Source organism: Hemibagrus wyckioides, linkage group LG18, assembly GCF_019097595.1.
Source record: "Hemibagrus wyckioides isolate EC202008001 linkage group LG18, SWU_Hwy_1.0, whole genome shotgun sequence".
NCBI lineage: Eukaryota > Metazoa > Chordata > Actinopteri > Siluriformes > Bagridae > Hemibagrus > Hemibagrus wyckioides.
Window position 1 is genome coordinate 18,729,473 of NC_080727.1, and position 19,854 is coordinate 18,749,326.

A 19,854-nucleotide genomic window follows, 5' to 3' on the forward strand; every position below is an offset into this window, starting at 1 on the left:
AATGGGTGCATTAATGTATCAATTGAATTATTGATTGAAACCAAATGGTTTTACAAAACAGTGTTTCTTTCCGACATGATAAAAATATTTTTTCCTTCTCATGAGATAGAAACCTGAAATAAATTTAGTAATATGGTGTATATAATAATTGAGCATCTGTGGCAATGCTGTTTCTGGGTTTTGGATTTGCTAGGGGTCAGATTTGTATTTGGAAACATACATTTTTAAAGTTAAGAGTTGCATATTTTTTGAAATACGTCAAACATGGTCAGAAAAACAAATTGAAAATTCGGAATTTTACATCAAAATCTGCATTTTTGATATTTGAAAATTTTGAGATTTGTATTCAGAGTTCTGAATCCAATAAACCAATCATTATCAATATGCATTTAAAAGAAAAATCCTACCCTACAGCAAGTTCAAAACAAACAAACAACAAAAACAAAAAAATACCACATGCAATTATGAAATACACCACAGGAAAAAAAAACTTAATACTTTGATGATGTATCATGCTTTAGGTATTTTTGTTTTATTATACCAAGAAAGCTTAGGCAATATGGAAATTCACAACAAAAATACACAGAAATACACAGATCAGGCATAACATTATGACAGGTGAAGTGAATAAGACTGATGATCTCCTCATCATGGCACCTGTTAGTGGGTGGGATATATTAGGCAGCAAGTGAACATTTTGTCCTCAAAGTTGATGTGTTAGAAGCAGGAAAAATGGGCAAGTGTAAGGATTTGAGTGAGTTTAACCTAGGGCCAAATTGGCTGGCTAGACCACTGGATCGGAGCATCTCCAAAACTGCAGCTCTTGTGGGGTGTTCCCGGTCTGCAGTGGTCAGTTTCTATCAAAAGTGGTCCAAGGAAGGAACAGTGGTGAACCGGCGACAGGGTCATGGGCGGCCAAGGCTCATTGAAGCACGTGGGGAGCGAAGGCTGGCCCGTGTGATCCGATCCAAATGCTGAAGAAGTTAATGCTGGTTCTGATAGAAAGCTGTCAGAATACACAGTGCATGACTGTTTTGGCAGCAAAAAGGAGACCAACACAATAATATAATGTTATGCCTGATCGGTGTATAATCCCAATATACCTATTATTTTTCTCAGGGTTTACCCATCATTGTTAGTGTTTCTTTATACACACGTAGATAGATAGATAGATAGATAGATAGATAGATAGATAGATAGATAGATAGATAGATAGATAGATAGATAGATAGATAGATAGATAGATACTTTATTCATCCCAAAGGGAAATTTACATCCCAAAGTATTTAATGAAGACTTAATGTGTTAACTGAACACTGTATGAGTGAACTGGCCAGGAATTGGTGTTAAGGTGGTTTTGAAGTAAGGAAGAAAAACGAATGGCAGCATGTTGTTCCTGAGAGAAATGTTGTATTTTAGGACAACACACACAAAAGAATGCAGCCCTTCCCACTTTACTGAGAGGGCGGTACCCAATCAGGTGCCTCAAATTACACCTTCCGTAGTTCTGTAGAATTTTGAATCCGGAAATGTCACACCGCAACAACGAGGGGTTCAGCCAGTTATTACACGTTTACACGCGAGAGTAAACACGAGTTTAGCGGTTGGGCGAATTAAACACGCTTTTAACTTGTGCTCAATAAACACGCTGCTATGCCAGGCTTAGATTACAAGTTTCTCGAGCGACCGAGACGCCGCTTTCTGTGTCCTTTGTGCAGCAAGCCGATGAGGGAGCCAGTGCAGGTGTCCACCTGCGGACACAGGTTTTGCGATACCTGCCTACAGGAGTTTCTCAGGTAAGCAAGGACACACTGTTCGCTCGTCTGGCGCGTGCAAGAACTTTAAAACACTTTATTTATTCACTTACAGGTGAGCACCTTTCGTTTTCCCTTCGGCTACACCCGAAACTCCATACTAGTGCACTAGATAGTACGTAAATAAAAGACCACTATTGTAGGTAGTGTACTATTTACGCATACTACCTAGTGCGCGAGGAGCCTGTGAGGTGTCTGACGTAACGCGTGTTTGGCTCTTGTTTGTCACGTGACCTTGTTATATCGTTAGTTATACCTATTTATTAATCCTTTTTTGGTTTTACATATATTCATTTTTTTTCCCCTCAAAAATATTTTTTGTACAGTTTTTATGTTGGCTAGGTTAGATTTTCATCCAGTGACAATTTTGACACCTGGACCTTCATCAATCTTTTGCCAAATTGTTTGACGCACATAATTGTATAGAAGTAAGTATTTTGTAACATTACACTTTCCCTTCACTGGAACTATAAGCTCCAGCATGAGAAAGTATCTGTAAACAAAATGAGCTCCATGAAGACATGAAAGATCTCAGGTGTCCAGCACAGAGCCCTGACTCCGTCCGACTCAACCCCACTGAACACCTTTGGGGTGAACTGGACCACCCCAGACATCAGTGTCTGATCTCACTAATGGCTCTCGTAGCTGAAATCCCAACAGCCACGCTCCAAAATCTTAATTTGAAGAGTGGAGGTTATCATCACACTAAATCCAGAATGGGAGGTTTAACAAAGACATATGGCTGTGATGGTTAGGTATGCACAGTGATATTTTTAAACTGTGCCTTTTCATACCTCTCATATTTACATAGTTCTGTTCATCTGCTCACTCTGCACTTCACTACTCTCTGGTTAGATGCCAAACCGCATTCCGTGCATGTGCTTATTTTAGTACTTTACAAAAACAAAAAGTCTAATCTAATCTAATTACGCTAAGCACGCTTCAGGAGAGCTTTGAAGGAAGCAGCAGAAATGGTGTACATATTTTGCATTAAGAAATACTCTCCACGTCCATCAGACGATAATGTAGCAGCCGGACATCATGCACATACAGGTCAAGAGTTCCAGTTAATCTTCACGTCAAACGTTAACTTTGACCATGGTATGGCTGACAGACTGGCTGGTTTCAGAATAGTATAGTTTTGAGGTATTTCAGAAGCTGCTAATCTCCTGGGATTTTAACACACAGAAGTTTACACAGTGGAAAAAAACCCAAAACATCCAGTTCTACAGGAAGTAATGAGAAGAGGTCAGATGAGAACTGGTTCAAGCTGACAAGTAGGCTACGGTTACTCAAATAACCATTCCTTGCAGCAGTGCTGAACAGAAAAGCATCCCGGAAGTTTTTCTCCATACGGATGTTTGATGTGAACGTTAACAGTAGCTCATGGCCTGTATCTGCATCATCACTGCACAAAATCTACCGGTGTTCCTAATAAAATGGACGGCTTTTGATACATATGCAAAAGGACTGCCTTAGATAATATTTACCATGGTTTACTTCGAGGAAACGAAAACAAATTATAAAGCATTAATGGCAGTCGTGACCTACAAGTGTCAGTTAAAGGCAAAAGCTCACGTAGCGAATTAGCGCCAAACCGGTGGAACAGGATGACAGATGTTTTAAAAACAACAGCATTCAACTCGACCCGAGGAACACATTTGCACACTTCGGTGTTTTTGTGGTCTCATTTGCAAATTTCTTCCAATTCACACAACTTAATTTGTTTGTGATGATACAACGGTTAAGGTTAAGAGAGAGCATCGCGCTCGTATCATTATATTACAGCGTGTCAATTTCGTTTAGTGGAATTTCTCACGAGAACTAGCTGGACGATAATGGAACAAAAGCTCAGCCGTTATTTCCTGCTCGGCTCCTCGGATAAGATCGGTTTGAAAGAGTTTTCATTCATGTCGTGTTACCATTAACAAGCTTTATCTGTGTGCATTTTCATAAAAAGAACACACGAATGCTTTTATTTCTTTCTCAGGTTTCATTGATGAAACGTATCGAATGATTTCTAAAATCTTGTCCGAGAAAATAATCGCTCCTAGAAATCATTTCATTTCACACCTCCTCGTCCCGCCGGCTCTCCAGGCCCCGAATCATGTCAGCGAGGCTCCTTAAACATGCGGTCAGACGAGTTGCTTTCTCCAGTGAAATTATAAATTCCTCTAAAAGACTCTGTTGCACTGTATACAGAGGCGCTCATTGTTCACGCTGGCGTTATCGCAGTTATGGCTGACTAGTTTCACTGGTGTTATCAGTGTAACGTTTGCCTGACAGGTTTCTGCTTGACCATGGGTTATTTGTGCGCAGAGTTTTATATGAGACGATGCACAGCAGTATTCAGCGGTAGTCTCGTCTAGACTTTACGTGCAAAGAAAAACGAACAAAATTCACATTTTATTTGTCACATACACAATCATGCAGTACAACTTGCAGTGAAATGATCTGAAAAATAATTTAAAAAATATGGTAAAAGAATAAAAATTAGACAGAAAAGGTCAGAGCAGTCATCGGTGCCATCTTGGAATCCCAGGCTTGTTTAATCACAGCTCATTTAATCGAGGCTCAGATAAGCTTGATTCATGTAACCAAAGCAGGATATATATTTGGAAAAAATATTAACCTAAAAAAAGGCCCTTTCTTATTGGACATTGCTGCCAAATCATGTAAAAATCCACCTTGAAACTCAGCTTTTGTGATTGCCTCTGCCACCCAGCAGCTCCCGAATGCACAGCTGGTGACATCATTCCATCCATTCAGGATTTCATGGTTTTGCGATTGCAGAAACAAATGCAAAATCAAGCAAATCTAGAATATTCAGAGAAACATGCAAAAGAAAATCTTCTATTTCTAAAAGCCACTGCCACCCAGCAGCTCCTGACTCTGGTAATGTTACTCAGCCCTGACTACAGACACCAAACCCTCTTCTCTCTGAATGCTGATTATTTCCTGCCATAAACATTAAAGTTGGTTATCACGACAAATTAAATGCGGGTTCTAGAACACGGAGGCTGAGGAGCAGGGTCGAGAAGCTCCCAGCGTTCTTCATGACAGGTTTCAGACAGGTACATGAATGCAGGTAATGTGAAGAACAGATCATGACATGCCATTTCAAGAAATAATGGCACAAGAATTTTAACAAGGAGTTTTGCAATGTGAGAAAAGATCGTGAGTCGCAAATATGTATCTGATGACAGATACACAGTTATGAGCACGTTATCCGTGTCCTGTTAAGAGTGAGAAAACGTTCTTATAAACAAGTCACTCTGAGGGGAAGTTTATTGAAACGTTAAGAGTCTCTCGGCTGTCTTTCTGATGGAAGCTTAAAACCGTGTGTATGCATTTACACCTTTGTAACTGTGTTATAAGCTTTCTATTCCCTGATATGGTGTAATATTAAATATAGTTTTTAGTGTTATAGATCCAATGTAATGAATACTCTGGGGATGATGTAAGACATAAAACATCGCTGTTACAGTAAAGAAAAGAATCTGAGGTGAAACAACAAGGTGAAGATGTTTGATAGTACAATTTCTTGGGAATCTAAAGCAGCAAACTTAAACAAACGCACAAACTTTATCCACACATGCAACTAAACATCATGAGATCTATTTCATGGCTAAAGTATGATATAAAAATTCTTGCTGTTATTGAAAATAATCAATTATGAGCTGGAGTGATTTCTAAAAGAAAGATATTATATTAGTCCTATATAAAGGGCAGTTTATTGTACATTACTGATAAATCATCTAAAAATCCCCCTTGCGATCGCAGAAATGAACGAATATCAAGCAAACTGCACAATATTTGGAGGAGCTTCAGTTCCTGACTGCACAGATGATGCTATTATTATTATTATTATTATTATTATTATTATTATTATTATTATTATTATACTCTCCTACTTCTGATCAATTAAATCATTTGTGCTGAAATTCTCTTTTTAAAAAGGCCAAAATCATCAATCAACTAGTCTATAAATACAACACGTTTTGCAGAAACATCTTATAGCCAATTCTGATTGTTTAAGAGCAATCCAAAGAAAAATACCTGCCGTCCTCGTGAGATATATTTCAGGTTTAATGTAAGGACTAAAACTTATGTGAAAATCCTTTCTGGCGAAGTGGCGTGATTTATGAAATAAACACGTCGTAAATTTTACGGTTTATGTTGTGGGAAGTTTGCAAAACCAGTTAGTTCTTATCTATTATGCTGCAGCAGCAATAAACAATCGTTCGCACACCTTTGTCAGCTCTCGTCAAAAAATGCAGCTTGTCATGTTCCCAAGAAAGACGAAAACCGCCTGTCCTTAAGACTTTCCCATGGCAGAATCACCTAATCACAGTATAGCCTCTGACTGCGAAGCTCTGACACTGGAGACTCCTTCCAAAGACACTAAATAAATTTCTCCTTCAAGAAAATTCACCATATCAACAATTACACACGTTTTAACAGGCTTATGTTGAGCGCCCATCTTTTTGGTGTCTGTGTTACCATGGAAACGTTAACGCCTTGTTTTTTAGGAGATGATTATATGACATTTTTTCTTTCCTGTTTGTAGTTACGGCTTCTCGGAAACATTACAAGCTTTGGGGTTTTTGTTTGTTTGTTTTTTCCCATTTTTTCTTAGTCATTTCAAAAGAGAGGCATTGGTGATGGAACAGGGATATGGTGTAAATCATAACAGAAACCAACTTTGAACTATATTTTTATAGTATTTTATAGCATTTTTCAACTATAAACCTGATGTGCTGTTTATTAATAAATAGAACATTGTCATTTTTCATGAATAAAAGCAGTAAAAAAAACCACCAATAATCCGCCTCTGGGTGGAGTTTTGCATTGACTCATATCACACCACCACAGCCTGGATTATTTTCCCAGTAACAGTACAGCTTGCGGTGTTTTATCCTTTTCATATTCAGTGTTAAGTTAGTGATCCTACACTTGCAAATTCGTTACAATTCGCACGATGTAAAATTGTGCATCAGAGATTACGAAGGTTAGCGATGTGAGAAATCACTTATTCATGTTTGTACATTTGAACTCAGGTATAGATGAATACAACACTTGGCAAAAACATATCCCCACAGTACAGTAAGTGTGAGTCATTACGAGAAAGAGAAGTGGACAGTCAGCGGTGATGGGGTGGAGCTGGAGCCTGAATGGAGCACAACCGAAAGCAAATAAGAGTGTTTAGAGACAAGCATTAACATGTGTGGCTTTTCATTAAAAGTGGATATGGATAAAGTATGAGACAATGGCTACACACACACACACACACACACACACGCAATTAGCTTAATATTTAGGTTTCTTTTTCTTTTTTTTTATATTAAATTTGTTAATTTTCAGTTACAATTCAGTTTCTCATGCAGCTTTGTTATTATTAATTGTTTAATTGTAGAAATATTTAGATTTTTCACGCATTTCAGTTTCGTTTTCAATTTAAATGCAAAGACAAACTGCAGTTCTGTGTAAGAGAAGTAAATGACCACAGTCTGTGGCATTTACCCGTATTATATTATATTATATTATATTATATTATATTATATTATATTATATTATATTATATTATATTATATTATATTATATTATATTATATTATATTATATTATAGGCTTTTATAACTTTTATGCATTTTGCTCCTTTGATTTTCTAACATCAAATGTTTTCAGTCCCTGAAGGATCCTGATTCTGTGACCCAGAATTAATCAAGCAAACATCCCAATATTTGGAGGAATAATATTCGTAATTTTTCAAAATGACCTCAGATTTGATCCAAAACCCTTTGCCCTCTTCAGTTCATGTCAACCATTTTAAATTCCAGTGAAATACTAGTTTTTTTGAGTGACCAGTGATGTTTCTTTATGACAGATATACTCTAATATTCTATTGTTTATTGTGGAAATGCAGCAAGCACTAATAGAGGCCCACTAGGGCAGGAATCACGCTGCCCCCTGTTCAGTGATGACAGACAGGGCAGTTAATGACAGGGTTTCTTTCCAAACTGGAGATTCCAAATGCTCAGCAGACTCCGTAATCTTGTTTTAGAGCAAATAATCAGAATTAAATAATAATAAATTTCTGCAAACTTGTAAGTGCAGGCAGTGTGTCTCTGATGTACAGAATCATTGCTGTTGTAAGATGCATCGCAAAGATTAAGAGATGGAAAGGGGGATTATGGAGCGGATGATGTCAGTGTGTCAGGAATGCGTGTGGGCCGACATGGTGACGCCGTTTTCCATGTCACCACGTCTCCTTTGTCCAATGCCACAGTTTTTTTGGGGGGGGGTGAAGCCTGGCAACCCTGGTTAATGATTTTGGAGTTTCAGGAAACGAAAAGTCTGCTCTATCAAGTAGACGGATGAGGGAGAGAGAGAGAGAGAGAGAGAGAGTGGGGGGTGGATGAGAGAGAGAGAGAGATGAACGGATGGATGAAAGAGAAAAATGGAAAAGGGATAAATTAGAGAATGATGGATGAGGGTGAAACCTGGCAACCCTGGTTAATGATTTTAAAATTTCAAGAACTGAAACGCTGCTCTATCAAATACAGTTATGTTTAAAATGTATAGAGACTGTATACGTTTATTTTTCCCCAGAGTCTGTGTTCTTAAAAACGTCACCCTGCCGCAACAAATTCTGCAGTCACAATGGTCCGGTGATCTTGCAGCAAACTTCTAACGAATTCTGAAACCTGGATAATATTTTAACAGTCATTAATGTTAATGCTTCACTTCTTCGTGTTGTTCCACAGTGCCGGCATCTTCAAGTGCCCAGAAGATCAGATGCCACTCGACTACGCTAAAGTAAGTGCTTTATTTCCAGTTAAGATTTTTAGCAGTTAGTACTAGTGCTTGGGTTTTATAAGCAATTGCTTTAATAATAATCAGACCTCTTAGTGAATAAATATACTTAAACAGTGTACCTTTTAATTGTCAATGCAGAAAAACAAAACAGTCCTGTAAATAATAATGAAAATACTCTGTTATTGTGTAGATTTTTCCGGATGTCGAGTTGGAGCAGCAGATTCTGGCTCTGCCCATCCGCTGCATTCACAGTGAGGAGGGTTGCCGCTGGTCAGCACAGAATAAACAACTACAGGTAAAAGAAAAGAAAGCACTAAATGTTGAGTCTGATTTTTTATAGCTACATATCCTTCTGAGATGGAAAAGTGGTGTAAATAAAATTTGCTGTTGAATTCTGGAATCTGATTGGTCAGAAGCTATTGATTCATTTCCTATCAGCAGCTCTAACACTCGCATTCAGTACCAAATCAATTACAGGAATCATCCAGAGATCAGAGATAGTTTTCCAGCCGTGGATGGAGGGATTTAGGATCACTGGGATTAGATCTTGTGATTCCCTGAAACAATAAGGCAGTAAGGCGGAGGCTTTTCTCTCTCTCTATTCAGGAGCTTTTTTGTTTTATTTTAACGTTTTCTCTGCTGAAAAGCTTGATCTGACCAGTTACTAAACCACAGGCTGAACTGGTTAAACTGGTAATCCATCTCCCAGTTTCCTGTTGTTAACTGCTAATATAAAGGATACCGTCTCTGCCTACCGTCTCTGAAACGCTATTAGAGGGCAAAAAAACAACAAAAAAATAAAAACCTTTTATTTATTTATTTGTTTATCTTTTATTCATTGATTCAATTGATTCATGTCATAAGGAAGCTGAAAAATAACGGGCTACCAGTTTGTTCATCTCAGTCTGTGTTTTGGAAAAAATCTACAAGCAATAACCGCTGGATCACTTTCTGGCAAATGGTTAAACTGCGACACTGTGCTGTACATGCAGGAGGAAATACAAATGACACGGGGCAGCAACGTCCAACCTGTAGCCACTAAACGGTCAATCATACAGGCTGCCACTTCACACAGCACATCAATGTCTATACCTCTTTAACTTTTCAGTTCAACAACACATCACCAGTCTCTTTGTGTCCCTGTCTGCTGTGTGTTTTAGGCCCATCTCTCAGTTTGCCCCTATAACGTGGTGCCGTGTCCTAACCGCTGCATGGTGAAACTGTTGAGACGTGATCTTCCTCAGCACCTGCAGCATGACTGCGCCAAGAGAAAGCTGCGCTGTGATCACTGCGCTGAGGAGTTCACTGGGGAAGCACATGAGGTCAGATCTCATAAATCTCGGACAATATATAGAAAACATGTATAATGCCTATGTCTGCTTTTCAGAGCAAAGAGAAGAGAAAGGGAGAATGGATGAGAGAGAGAGAGATGGATAAGAGAGAGAGAGAGAATGAGTTAGAGAGATATCGATGGATGAGAGGGAGGGATAAGTGGCGAGAGAGAGAGGGATGGATGAGAGAGAGGGTTGGATGGATAAGAGAGAGAAAGAGGGGCATGGATGGATGGATGAGAGAGAGGGGAATGAATTAGAGGGAGATGGATGGATGCATGCATGGTTGGATGGATGAGAGAAAGAGAGAGAGGGATGTATTAGAGGGAAAATGATGGATGAGTGGCAGAGAAAGAGAGAGTGGGAAAGGGATGAATTAGAGAAATATGGATGTATAGATGGATGAGGGGAGAGGGATGGATGGATGGATGAAAGAGAGAGATGAACTAGAGGTGGTAAAGGATGGATGAGGGTAAAAGAGAAAGAAGGATGTATGAATGAAGGGGAGAGAGAGGGAGGGAAAAAGAGAGGTAAAGGGATGGTTGAATGAGAATGAAAAAGAAAGAGAGATGAATTAGAGAGAGATAGAAGGATGGATGGGGGTGAGAGCAAGAGGGATGGAAGGATGGATGGATGATGGTAGAGAGGAAGGGATGGATGGATGAGAGAGAGAGATGAATTAGAGGGTGATGGATGGATGGATGGATGGATGAGGGTAAGAGAAAAAGTTAGATGGATGGATGGATGGATATAGATTTGCTGAAGTGCTGAATTTCTTTGTCTTTTAAAATTCCTTTGCAGCACCTTTGGATTAAAAATAAAAACTCTTTAATAGACTGTGTGTGTGTGTGTGTATGAGATATGTGATGTGATGTGATGTGATGTGATGAATTTCTTTATCATGTAACAGAGGCACCAGGACATGTGTCCAGAGGAGAGTGTGTACTGTGAGAATAAGTGTGGGGCTCGTATGGTGCGCCGATTACTGACCCAGCACAGCGTGTCTGAATGCCCCAAACGCAAACTGTCCTGCAAATACTGCAGTAAAGAGTTCCTCTACGACACCATCCAGGTCCGTGGAGGAAAGTTTATACACTTATTACCATATGAAGAATGTTAGCATGCTGTATTGTGTGTCATTTCTTATTTAATTTGATTTATCTAATTATTATTTTATTTAAACAGCATCATCAGAACCAATGTCCACGCTTCCCAGTGCAGTGCCCGAACAGCTGCGGCACACACGGCATCGCTCGAGAGGATTTAATGATTCACGTTAAGGAGAACTGTGGGTCAGCCATGGTGCTCTGTCCGTTTAAAGATGCCGGCTGCAAATACAGAGTATGGACTCCAGTTTCTCTTTCTAGCCATAACTTGAGTCACAAGTCATGGAGTTCACTAGATCAGAGACTTTTAATAATAATAACAATAATTTCTCTAAGCTATGGAGTTTTTTTTATTCCTGAACTTTGCACAGCCAGGACAGATTATTGTCCAAGTTGATATTATACATGTATATATATATATAATATCAACTTATTATATTATATAACATCCTTCTTTTTTTGAGTTATTGAGGTTTAATTTGATTATAACATTAAACAATACTAATAATTTTCACCTCTGTACCTCATTATAACTCAGAGTTCTGTCTTTCTCTGCCAGTGTTCCAAGCCTGCCGTGTCCCATCACCTGGACGAAGCCGCCCAAGCTCACCTGTCTTTACTCTGCAGCCTTGTTTCTCGGCAGAGACTCGAGCTGCGGGAGCTGAGGCGTCGCGTCGAGGAACTTTCCGGAACCCAAGACGGCACTTTGCTTTGGAAAATCCCCAACTATAGCCGTCACCTCCAGGAAACCAGAAATTGCTCCACTGGCACTTCAGAGCTCTTCAGCCCCGCTTTCTACTCTCATCGCTACGGATACCGTCTCCAAGTGTCCGTCTTTCCTAACGGGAACGGCAGCGGCGAAGGAACGCACCTCTCCGTCTATATCAGAGTGCTCCCGGGCGAGTACGACGGCCTGCTGGAGTGGCCGTTCCCTCACCGTGTCACCTTCTCACTGCTGGACCAAAGTGACCCAGCGCTCTCCAAACCTCAACACATTACCGAGAGCTTTAGCCCAGATCCCAACTGGAAGAACTTCCAGAGACCTCGGCCTGGAGCGATCGGGAGCATACGTGCCGGCTGTCTGGATGAGAGCATGCTGGGATTCGGCTACCCCAAATTCATCTCGCAGGAGCAGATGAAGCAAAGAAACTACATCAGAGACAACGCAATCTTCATCAAAGCTTCTATAGACGTGGTGCAGAAAATAATCAACTGAGCTGAACATGAGTCGAAACCAACGAGTAAAAAAAATCGTCCTTTTTTATTATTAAGGCATGACTATATATGGTCGCCGTTTGTTCACTCTCCATATTTTACTCTTTAAATAAAAAGAGAAATAATTAATATGTGGACATCGACAAGAATAGACTTGAGTTAGCAGGACAGGGAAACGGTTCCGTCTCAGTACGGACGTTCTTATCCGATTTACATAAGAGGGTTTAGGGATAATAGGATGGGTGTAGACAAACAGTAGGCTAATTCATTTTTTACAGTTTAATCATCCTGTTAGATTTGAAATTGTCTCTGCATTAATATACGGGGAAGAAAAATGTGATGTGTCGTAATAATCCTAAGTGAAAATCCTAATCAAGGGAAAGTATTCGAAGTAAGAGTAAACAAATCATCAGCTGTACAAGAAACTGTTTTTAACGTGTATATGACTGACGACGTTCTGCAGCTGAGGATTTTTGAAAACCACACTGACTGACCAAGTGAGCTGTTTGAAAAAGTGAACACCACCACCTCAAGAGGATAGAAAAAAGTTTATTAAACATTAGCAGTGTTTAGCTAAGCCATCTCAATCATGTTAATCCATGCATGTTTTCTTTCTAGCTACATTGTTAGCTATCTAGCAAAAAGCTTCATATGCTACCCTATAGGCCATAGCAGCAGGTAGGTTAAACTTGTGACGTTTCTAAGTTTATTACAGAACTCTAATTCTGTAACAGATCGCTTTATAGATGTTGTTATTGAGTCACTCAGCTAGCTAATGGCTTTCCACAGGTCAGAAGCTGTGAAATGCTGATATCTCCGGGGGCTGAATAAACCTCAAATGAACATACTGTGATTTATTTTACTTTTATATACACGAAGTATCATTTGTAATAGTTCCTTATGTTTATGAATGAAGATTCTCCACAAGAGAGCGCTATTAACACTCAGTTTACGCAGGTTGAGTATCATTGGAAGAAAGAAAAGCAAGTAGAACCACCCAAATTTTTAACTCAGATTTACACACTACAGCTACATTCATAAGGATATTGTACTGTGTTGTTCTGTAGCTCTAAAGATCAAATTAGCCGTTCGCTCGTTAGATTGCAGCGTGTCCCACTTTTCCTGTTACAGTAGTATAAAAATCAGGATCTTTGGAACTCTTACTGGTGTAACAGCGGCAGTGGTGAAGTGTTAAAAATGGTTTTATATTGTTTCAAATGCAGTTTGTGTCACGATTTTACAGCAAGAGGAGTGTATTCCACATGTGCTAAGAAAACACAATTGTCTCTTGGACATAATAAAAACTCAGTCATATCTCTTGAGCATGATCGTGTCTGTCAGGTTTTTTGTTTTTGGTGATTGTTGTGAGCAAACAACCTTGGTTTGGAGTTTTTTTGTGCTTTTGTTTTGCATAAATCTTCTTGAATTGGCGAAACTTGAAGTACAGGATTCTTCTTTTAAAACACCTGCCAGTGAAGACACATATGTGATTACTTTCTATGAGAGCTGTAATATTGTTTGACGCATGTGGATCAAAGATGGCTGAATGCGTGTTGTGATGATGTCATATACCAAATCGTCATGGCCCAAAAATCTGCGGTAATTTTTGAAAAATTGTGAGACTTGCAGTAATATCGCAGTGTATATGTTTTCTCGTGATGTCGGCATAACAGAAGTCGTTTTCTCCTTATAACGACCTAATTTTCGGGTGATCTCGAAATAATGGTTGTTTACGCGTTATAACGATTGCATTTTCTCGTGGTCTCCATGTAACAAAAGTAGTTTTCTCATTATAACGACTCAGTTTTCTTGCGATCTCGACATAACAGAAATTGTTCAATTTCTCGTGATCTCGACATTACACAAATTGTTTTCTCGTTATTATTACTTAATTTTCTCGTGGTCTCCATGTAACAAAAGTTGTTTTCTCATTATAAACTCGTTTATAATTTCTTGTGATCTCGACATAACGAGTTGTGTTCTCTTGATCACGACTTCTCGTGATCTCAGCATTACACAAATTTTCTCGTTATTACAACTTAATTTTCTCGCGATCTTGAAATAACAAGTGTTTTTTCCTCCTTATAACATCTCAATGTTCTTGTGATCTCGACATAACAAATTGCTTTCTCGAGATCATGACAATTTTCTCGTGAACACCATGTAACAAAAGTAGTTTTCTCTTTATAATGATTCATGACATAATTTGCTCATTAAGCCTTTGATTGTGGAGTTGCATGTTTCTCTCAGGCTTTCAGGGATCTCTAAATTGTCTAAAGTGTGTGTGTGTGTGTGATGGAAACGCCAATTTTAAGTCCCATCCCAGCTGCTTTTGTTCTCAGGTAAGCACCTCTCATACAACCCATTCATACAAAACACATCACTAGATACTTAACATAAATCTGGAAACTGTTTATTATATACTGCAGCAGCTGTAATTTCTAGTAGTTTCCATATTTTTAACTGATGAGCTCTTCTCCATTGTTGCACTCACGATTATCTTCCACCTGAGTTGTAAAAAAAAAAAAAGACAAACAAACAAACAAATGATTAGTATAAAATGCAGTCAGGGGATTGGTAGCTTAGTGGTTGGAACGCTGGACTACAGATCGGAAGGTTGTGTGTTCAAAACGTTTGGGCCCCTGAGTATGGCCCTCAACCCTCAAGTGCATTATGTTAATTATATATTTTTAGGTAGCTCTGGTTCAAAGGTGGCTTACAAATAATATAAAATGTACCATCTTAGAAACTGTACTTGTTCGTGGGATGTTGTAGCTCAGAGGTTAGGGTGTCAGGCTGCTGACTGGTAGATGGTAAGTTCAAATCCCAGCACCACCAAGCTGCCACTACTGGGCCCCTGCGCTTAATTGTATAAAGTGAAATAAAAGTAAGTAGCTCTCTATTAAGCTGTAAATGATGTTGTGTTGATTTAACACTGATTGCTTATTCCAAAAAAAACCCCACTTTAATCACTTTTAGAGCTCTGGCCTCTATGTATAAATGTTGGAACTTTGTTTTTGGCTCAATTCTGAATTTTGAGACTGTAGGTCATGTTGGTCATAGTGGGCTTCAACGCTAGTTTTTGACTGAACGTGTTTGAATTTGTCTGAAACATGGTGCAAAATTCTCTCTCGCTCTCTCTCTCTCTCTCTCTCTCTCTCTCTCTCTCGGATTACTCTGGGTTGCCATTAAGCTCTGAGTTTCTGAGTTGGGGACGTGTCAGTAAGAAAACCTGGTGGAATCAACTGATGCAGTATCTGTAGTTTATTGGTAAATTTGTTGAAATCGAATCTGTACTCATCTGAGAAGCATGAAGGCTACATTATTCCCAGAATGCAATCGGTGACATTAGCAAAATAGAATCAATAAGCAGCTGAATGTTGTTTAACCCTTAGAGATCTGAAGAGATGTTTCGACATGTCACATAACATGAACCTTGTTCTTATGTCAGTTACCTCTAGCAGATTAATGAGAGCAATCATGACAAGGAAACTTACTTGCAGCAGCTTTGGCATAGGGAATTCCTGATCCTCAAAGACGATCACAGCTTTAAATGCCATCGGGTCATCCACACACTGAGCAGAAAGCTGCAAAACATGGAGAAATATTCCTACATTCCAGCATGTGAAGGAAATGCCATCTTTGTGCTGTAATGCTGTCTTTATTCTGTGATCGAATTAAACTGCTGAGCTTCAGAGGCTTACAGCTTAATTAAGATTTAAAGCTTATTAACAAGACTAGCTGCAGTATAAACCAATAGAATAGACAAAACCTCTAAAAGGGTGATTAGACCGATATAATTATGGTGCGTTAAGTCATGACAGAAAGTAATTATGAGTGGGAAAATCCAGATTGTCTTTGAGAGTTTCCAAGCTGGAGGTGCATCAGTAAGAAAACATGAAGGAAACGATGATGCTGTGTCTGTAGTTTGTTGAAATTGAATGTTTACTCGTCTCAGAAAATGATTTTAGTTGTTTTCGGTTTGTGCAGCACAGAAATTACAATATAAAATGTAACGATCAAATTTACAGTGACAACTATTTATAGTACAACTATGAACTAATTATAAAAGCACTGTTGTTTCTTTTTGTAGTAAATGAATAGTGACTTGACCGCACCAGACATCGTAATTACGACTTCCCAACTCGTAAAAACAAATTTCACAGGAGGACTTGAACTCAGAGTGAGTCTCTGAGATCTTGTAAACTATCATGAGAATGCAATTCTGTGCATCAATCTGGAAAAAGACATCTGCTAAATGTTGTGAATGATAATGCAATTAGAGAAAAAGCAGCATAGTTACCTGGTCAGCTGAGGGAGACCGTGATATCGGACAGCCCTGAAATCATCATCATCATAATCATCATCATCATCATTATTATTATTATTATTATTATTATTATTATTATTATTACTAGTAGTAGTAGGAGGAGTATTTCTAAGCTCACACATCGGTTAAAAAGCTAAGCTAAGCTTCCCTTAATTGACATTATTTACTTTATTAATGAACATCAATTAGCAATAAATCTGTTAGTAATTAATCAGTTAGTATGTAATCAGTAATTAATCCGTTACTAATGAATCAATTAGTAATTAATCAGTCTTCTTCTTCTTTTGGCTTTTCCCTTCAGGGGTCTCCACAGCGAATCATCTCTCTCCACCTATCCCTATCTTCTGCATCCTCAACACTTACACCCACTAACTTCATATCCTCATTTATTACATCCATATACCTCCTCTTTGGCCTTCCTCTTTGCCTCCTGCCTGGCAGCTCCATGTCCAACATTCTCCTACCAATATACTCACTCTCCCTCCTCTGAACATGTCCAAACCATCTTAATCTGGCCTCCCTAACTCTGTCCCCCAAACGTCCAACATGAGCCGTCCCTCTGATGTACTTGTTCCTAATCCTGTCCAACCTTCTCACTCCCAGAGAGAACCTCAACATCTTCAGCTCTGCTACCTCCAGCTCTGACTCCTGTCTCTTCCTCAGTGACACTGCCTCTAAACCATACAGCATGGCCGGTCTCACCACTGTCTTGTACAACTTCCCCTTGATCCTTGCTGAAATTTTTCTATCACACAGAACTCCTGACACCTTTCTCCCATTCCAACCTCCCTGCACTCGCTTCTTTACCTCTTTCCCACACTCTCCATTACTCTGGGCTGTTGACCCCAAGTACTTAAACTTCTGTACCTTCTTCACCTCTTCACCCTGTAATCTTACTGTTCCACTTCCCTCCCTTTCATTCACACACATGTACTCAGTCTTACTACCACTGACTTTCATTCCTCTTCTCTCCAGAACAAACCAATTAGTAATCGATCAGTAATGTCAGTTATTACTTCTCAACATACTTTACTGACGTTTGTTTAGAACTTTCCTAACCTAAATACACCTGCATTCATTAATGTTTATTTACTACTACATGACCGAAGTTCACATAAATGAGCAAAAAAGTTGAATTACAGCGAGGTAACGAATGCTGCTCATTTCCTCAACTCCGAATCTAAATACCGGAAGTTGGGATTTGTTGAATTTGTTGAATTTATTGTTTGATTGTCGAGATCGTGATCAGGTTAGCGAAAATGTTGCTGGTTTGTTCATGTTCATGTACATGATTCAATTAAATACATTTAGTGCACTCCAACATTGACTTATTTGCCTTACTTTTCTTCAAAATACATTCGGATCCTTGTGCTAACTCACTGCTCTATAACATTTGAGATCGAATCATTGTCTATCAATCAAGAATATTGCATGTTTTTTCATCTTTTATTAGTTTTTGTTAGCTAATCAAGTCGTCCAATCAAAAAATGAAAAAAAAAGGAATGAAAACAATTCATATTTAATGATTAAACTGATCTTGGTTAGCTTAATGTCTACTCATTTCTTTGTTAGCATAATTAGCATTTACCATGCAGCTATTATTGGCTAGTGGCACGGTCGACTATATGCTATAATCAAGACTATAAGCAAGTTATAACATGGTAAGTTCACTGCAATTTGCCTTTTTGTGAATCTTTTAATAATATCGTTATTTGTTACTTATTTGTTTGATGGAAATCGTTTGAGGCCTCCACAAACGAGGCCTTCCCATGACAAAGCTTCAATTAATCCACATATTAAGCTTGCATTCTGAATATCGATTGTTAAATATTTCAATTCTATTTCATAATGATTGATCATGAACACCAGTGTATGTGCAAATTACTACGTAAGATCTGTTCGTATCTTAAAAGACCGGAACGCTTGGTAAACAATAAGCAGCTCTCGAATGGAGCCGAACAAATAAATGACGTCCTGAGAAGTTAAGACAAGATTGATAATTGAACATTAGGAATTAGACGCATGATATTTACTTACAGTTGTTAGTTGAAGTGTATTAAATCTAAATTTATATATATAATTTCATATTTAAGGCTACGGTAGCTTACCATTATTGTCAAATACGTTTCCCAAACTCAGCCAATGTAACCCAAAGTGCCACCAAGTGCCCTGGAGTATAACCACATGAATATGCGTCATGAAAATCAGCCTTAATTCTATATATTAAGCTAGACAAATGAATGATTCCATGTTAATGGATGTTAACATATTGTTAACATCGATATTTGTTATGAAACAATATACATAGTTTTAAATTCAAATTCAAATTTGTCACATACATATACATACACAGTACGACATGCAGTGAAATGTTTTTTCACGACTGTCCGGCATGTAAACATTTATAAAAAGTATGAGAGAAAGAGATCCATAAAAAATAAAGATTAAAATAAAACTAGAGTATCTTAAAAGTATAAAAATAGAAAATAGAAAATATAGTAAAATAAAATAGAAAATAGATAAATAAAAATAAAATATGAAAATATAGGTGTAAAAATATGAAAATATAGGTGTAAATAGATAAATAAATATATATATATATATATATATATATATATATATATATATGCACTAAACAAAGTGTTTTATTCCAACCAATAATTTTATATTGGAGTAACATTAAAGAAATTAATTAAGGATTGTTTTATGCGGTTTCTTAAATGGAAAGATGTCTAAGCACAGCCGTAGGAGGAGTTTTTCATTTCACTTCGTGCATAATTCTGTACATATATAACGTGTATGTGAAAAAATCTGGATCTCGACTCAGGACTTACCACAAGATCACAAAAAATCATCCCGGCTTCCGATTTCTTCCCATTGCAGATCCTCTTCAATAGAATTGAGTTTGTTCTTCAGCTCTGATCAACTACTGAAGCTTGTTAAAATCTTCAGCCTTTCTCGAAAGAACTGAAGATCTCTGCTGGAAGTTCTGTCTCCATGTGGACGGCACTAGGAATACTAAACTGAGTGTTTTAGTTAAAACTAATCGTTCAGTCTTTAAGGTAATCCTCTGAAGAAGGTCGTACTGTTAGACGTCTGGGTGATTTCTGTGGAGGCTGTTCTCTTCTCTGAGGTTTGAATGAGGAAGTGGATCTTGAGCAAATGATGAAAAGAGGACAAGGGTTTTTTTTTTCTTGTGGTTCTAAGTATCTTTAATCTTCTTCAAATCTGTCATGTTTT

At 38.2% G+C, this 19,854-nt stretch overlaps 1 protein-coding gene and 1 long non-coding RNA gene across 2 annotated transcripts; one reads left to right on the forward strand and one right to left on the reverse strand.

Moving 5' to 3' along the window:
* The first annotated feature begins 1,509 nt into the window (after positions 1-1,509).
* Positions 1,510-13,607, forward strand: traf4b (tnf receptor-associated factor 4b). The gene is made up of 7 exons (XM_058416074.1): positions 1,510-1,796; positions 8,581-8,632; positions 8,823-8,927; positions 9,793-9,954; positions 10,874-11,035; positions 11,149-11,304; positions 11,629-13,607. The coding sequence occupies exons 1-7, from the start codon at positions 1,654-1,656 to the stop codon at positions 12,283-12,285; spliced, it is 1,437 nt and encodes a 478-aa protein (XP_058272057.1). The 5' UTR covers positions 1,510-1,653; the 3' UTR covers positions 12,286-13,607.
* Positions 13,608-13,749: 142 nt separating this feature from the next.
* On the reverse strand, positions 13,750-19,854 carry LOC131369437 (uncharacterized). The gene is made up of 5 exons (XR_009207265.1): positions 19,449-19,854; positions 18,723-18,783; positions 16,588-16,623; positions 15,782-15,871; positions 13,750-14,791 (listed from the first exon to the last, which is right to left on the reverse strand). It is a non-coding gene; the product is annotated as an uncharacterized LOC131369437 (long non-coding RNA).

What these genes read in the sequence shown, in the direction of transcription:
- traf4b (XM_058416074.1), top strand. Translation starts at nt 1,654, where the DNA reads ATGCCAGGCTTAGATTACAAGTTTCTCGAGCGACCGAGACGCCGCTTT. An exon ending in TGCCACTCGACTACGCTAAA is followed by an intron (nt 8,633 to 8,822) that starts GTAAGTGCTTTA and finishes GTTATTGTGTAG; the next exon opens with ATTTTTCCGGATGTCGAGTT. An exon ending in CACAGAATAAACAACTACAG is followed by an intron (nt 8,928 to 9,792) that starts GTAAAAGAAAAG and finishes TGTGTGTTTTAG; the next exon opens with GCCCATCTCTCAGTTTGCCC.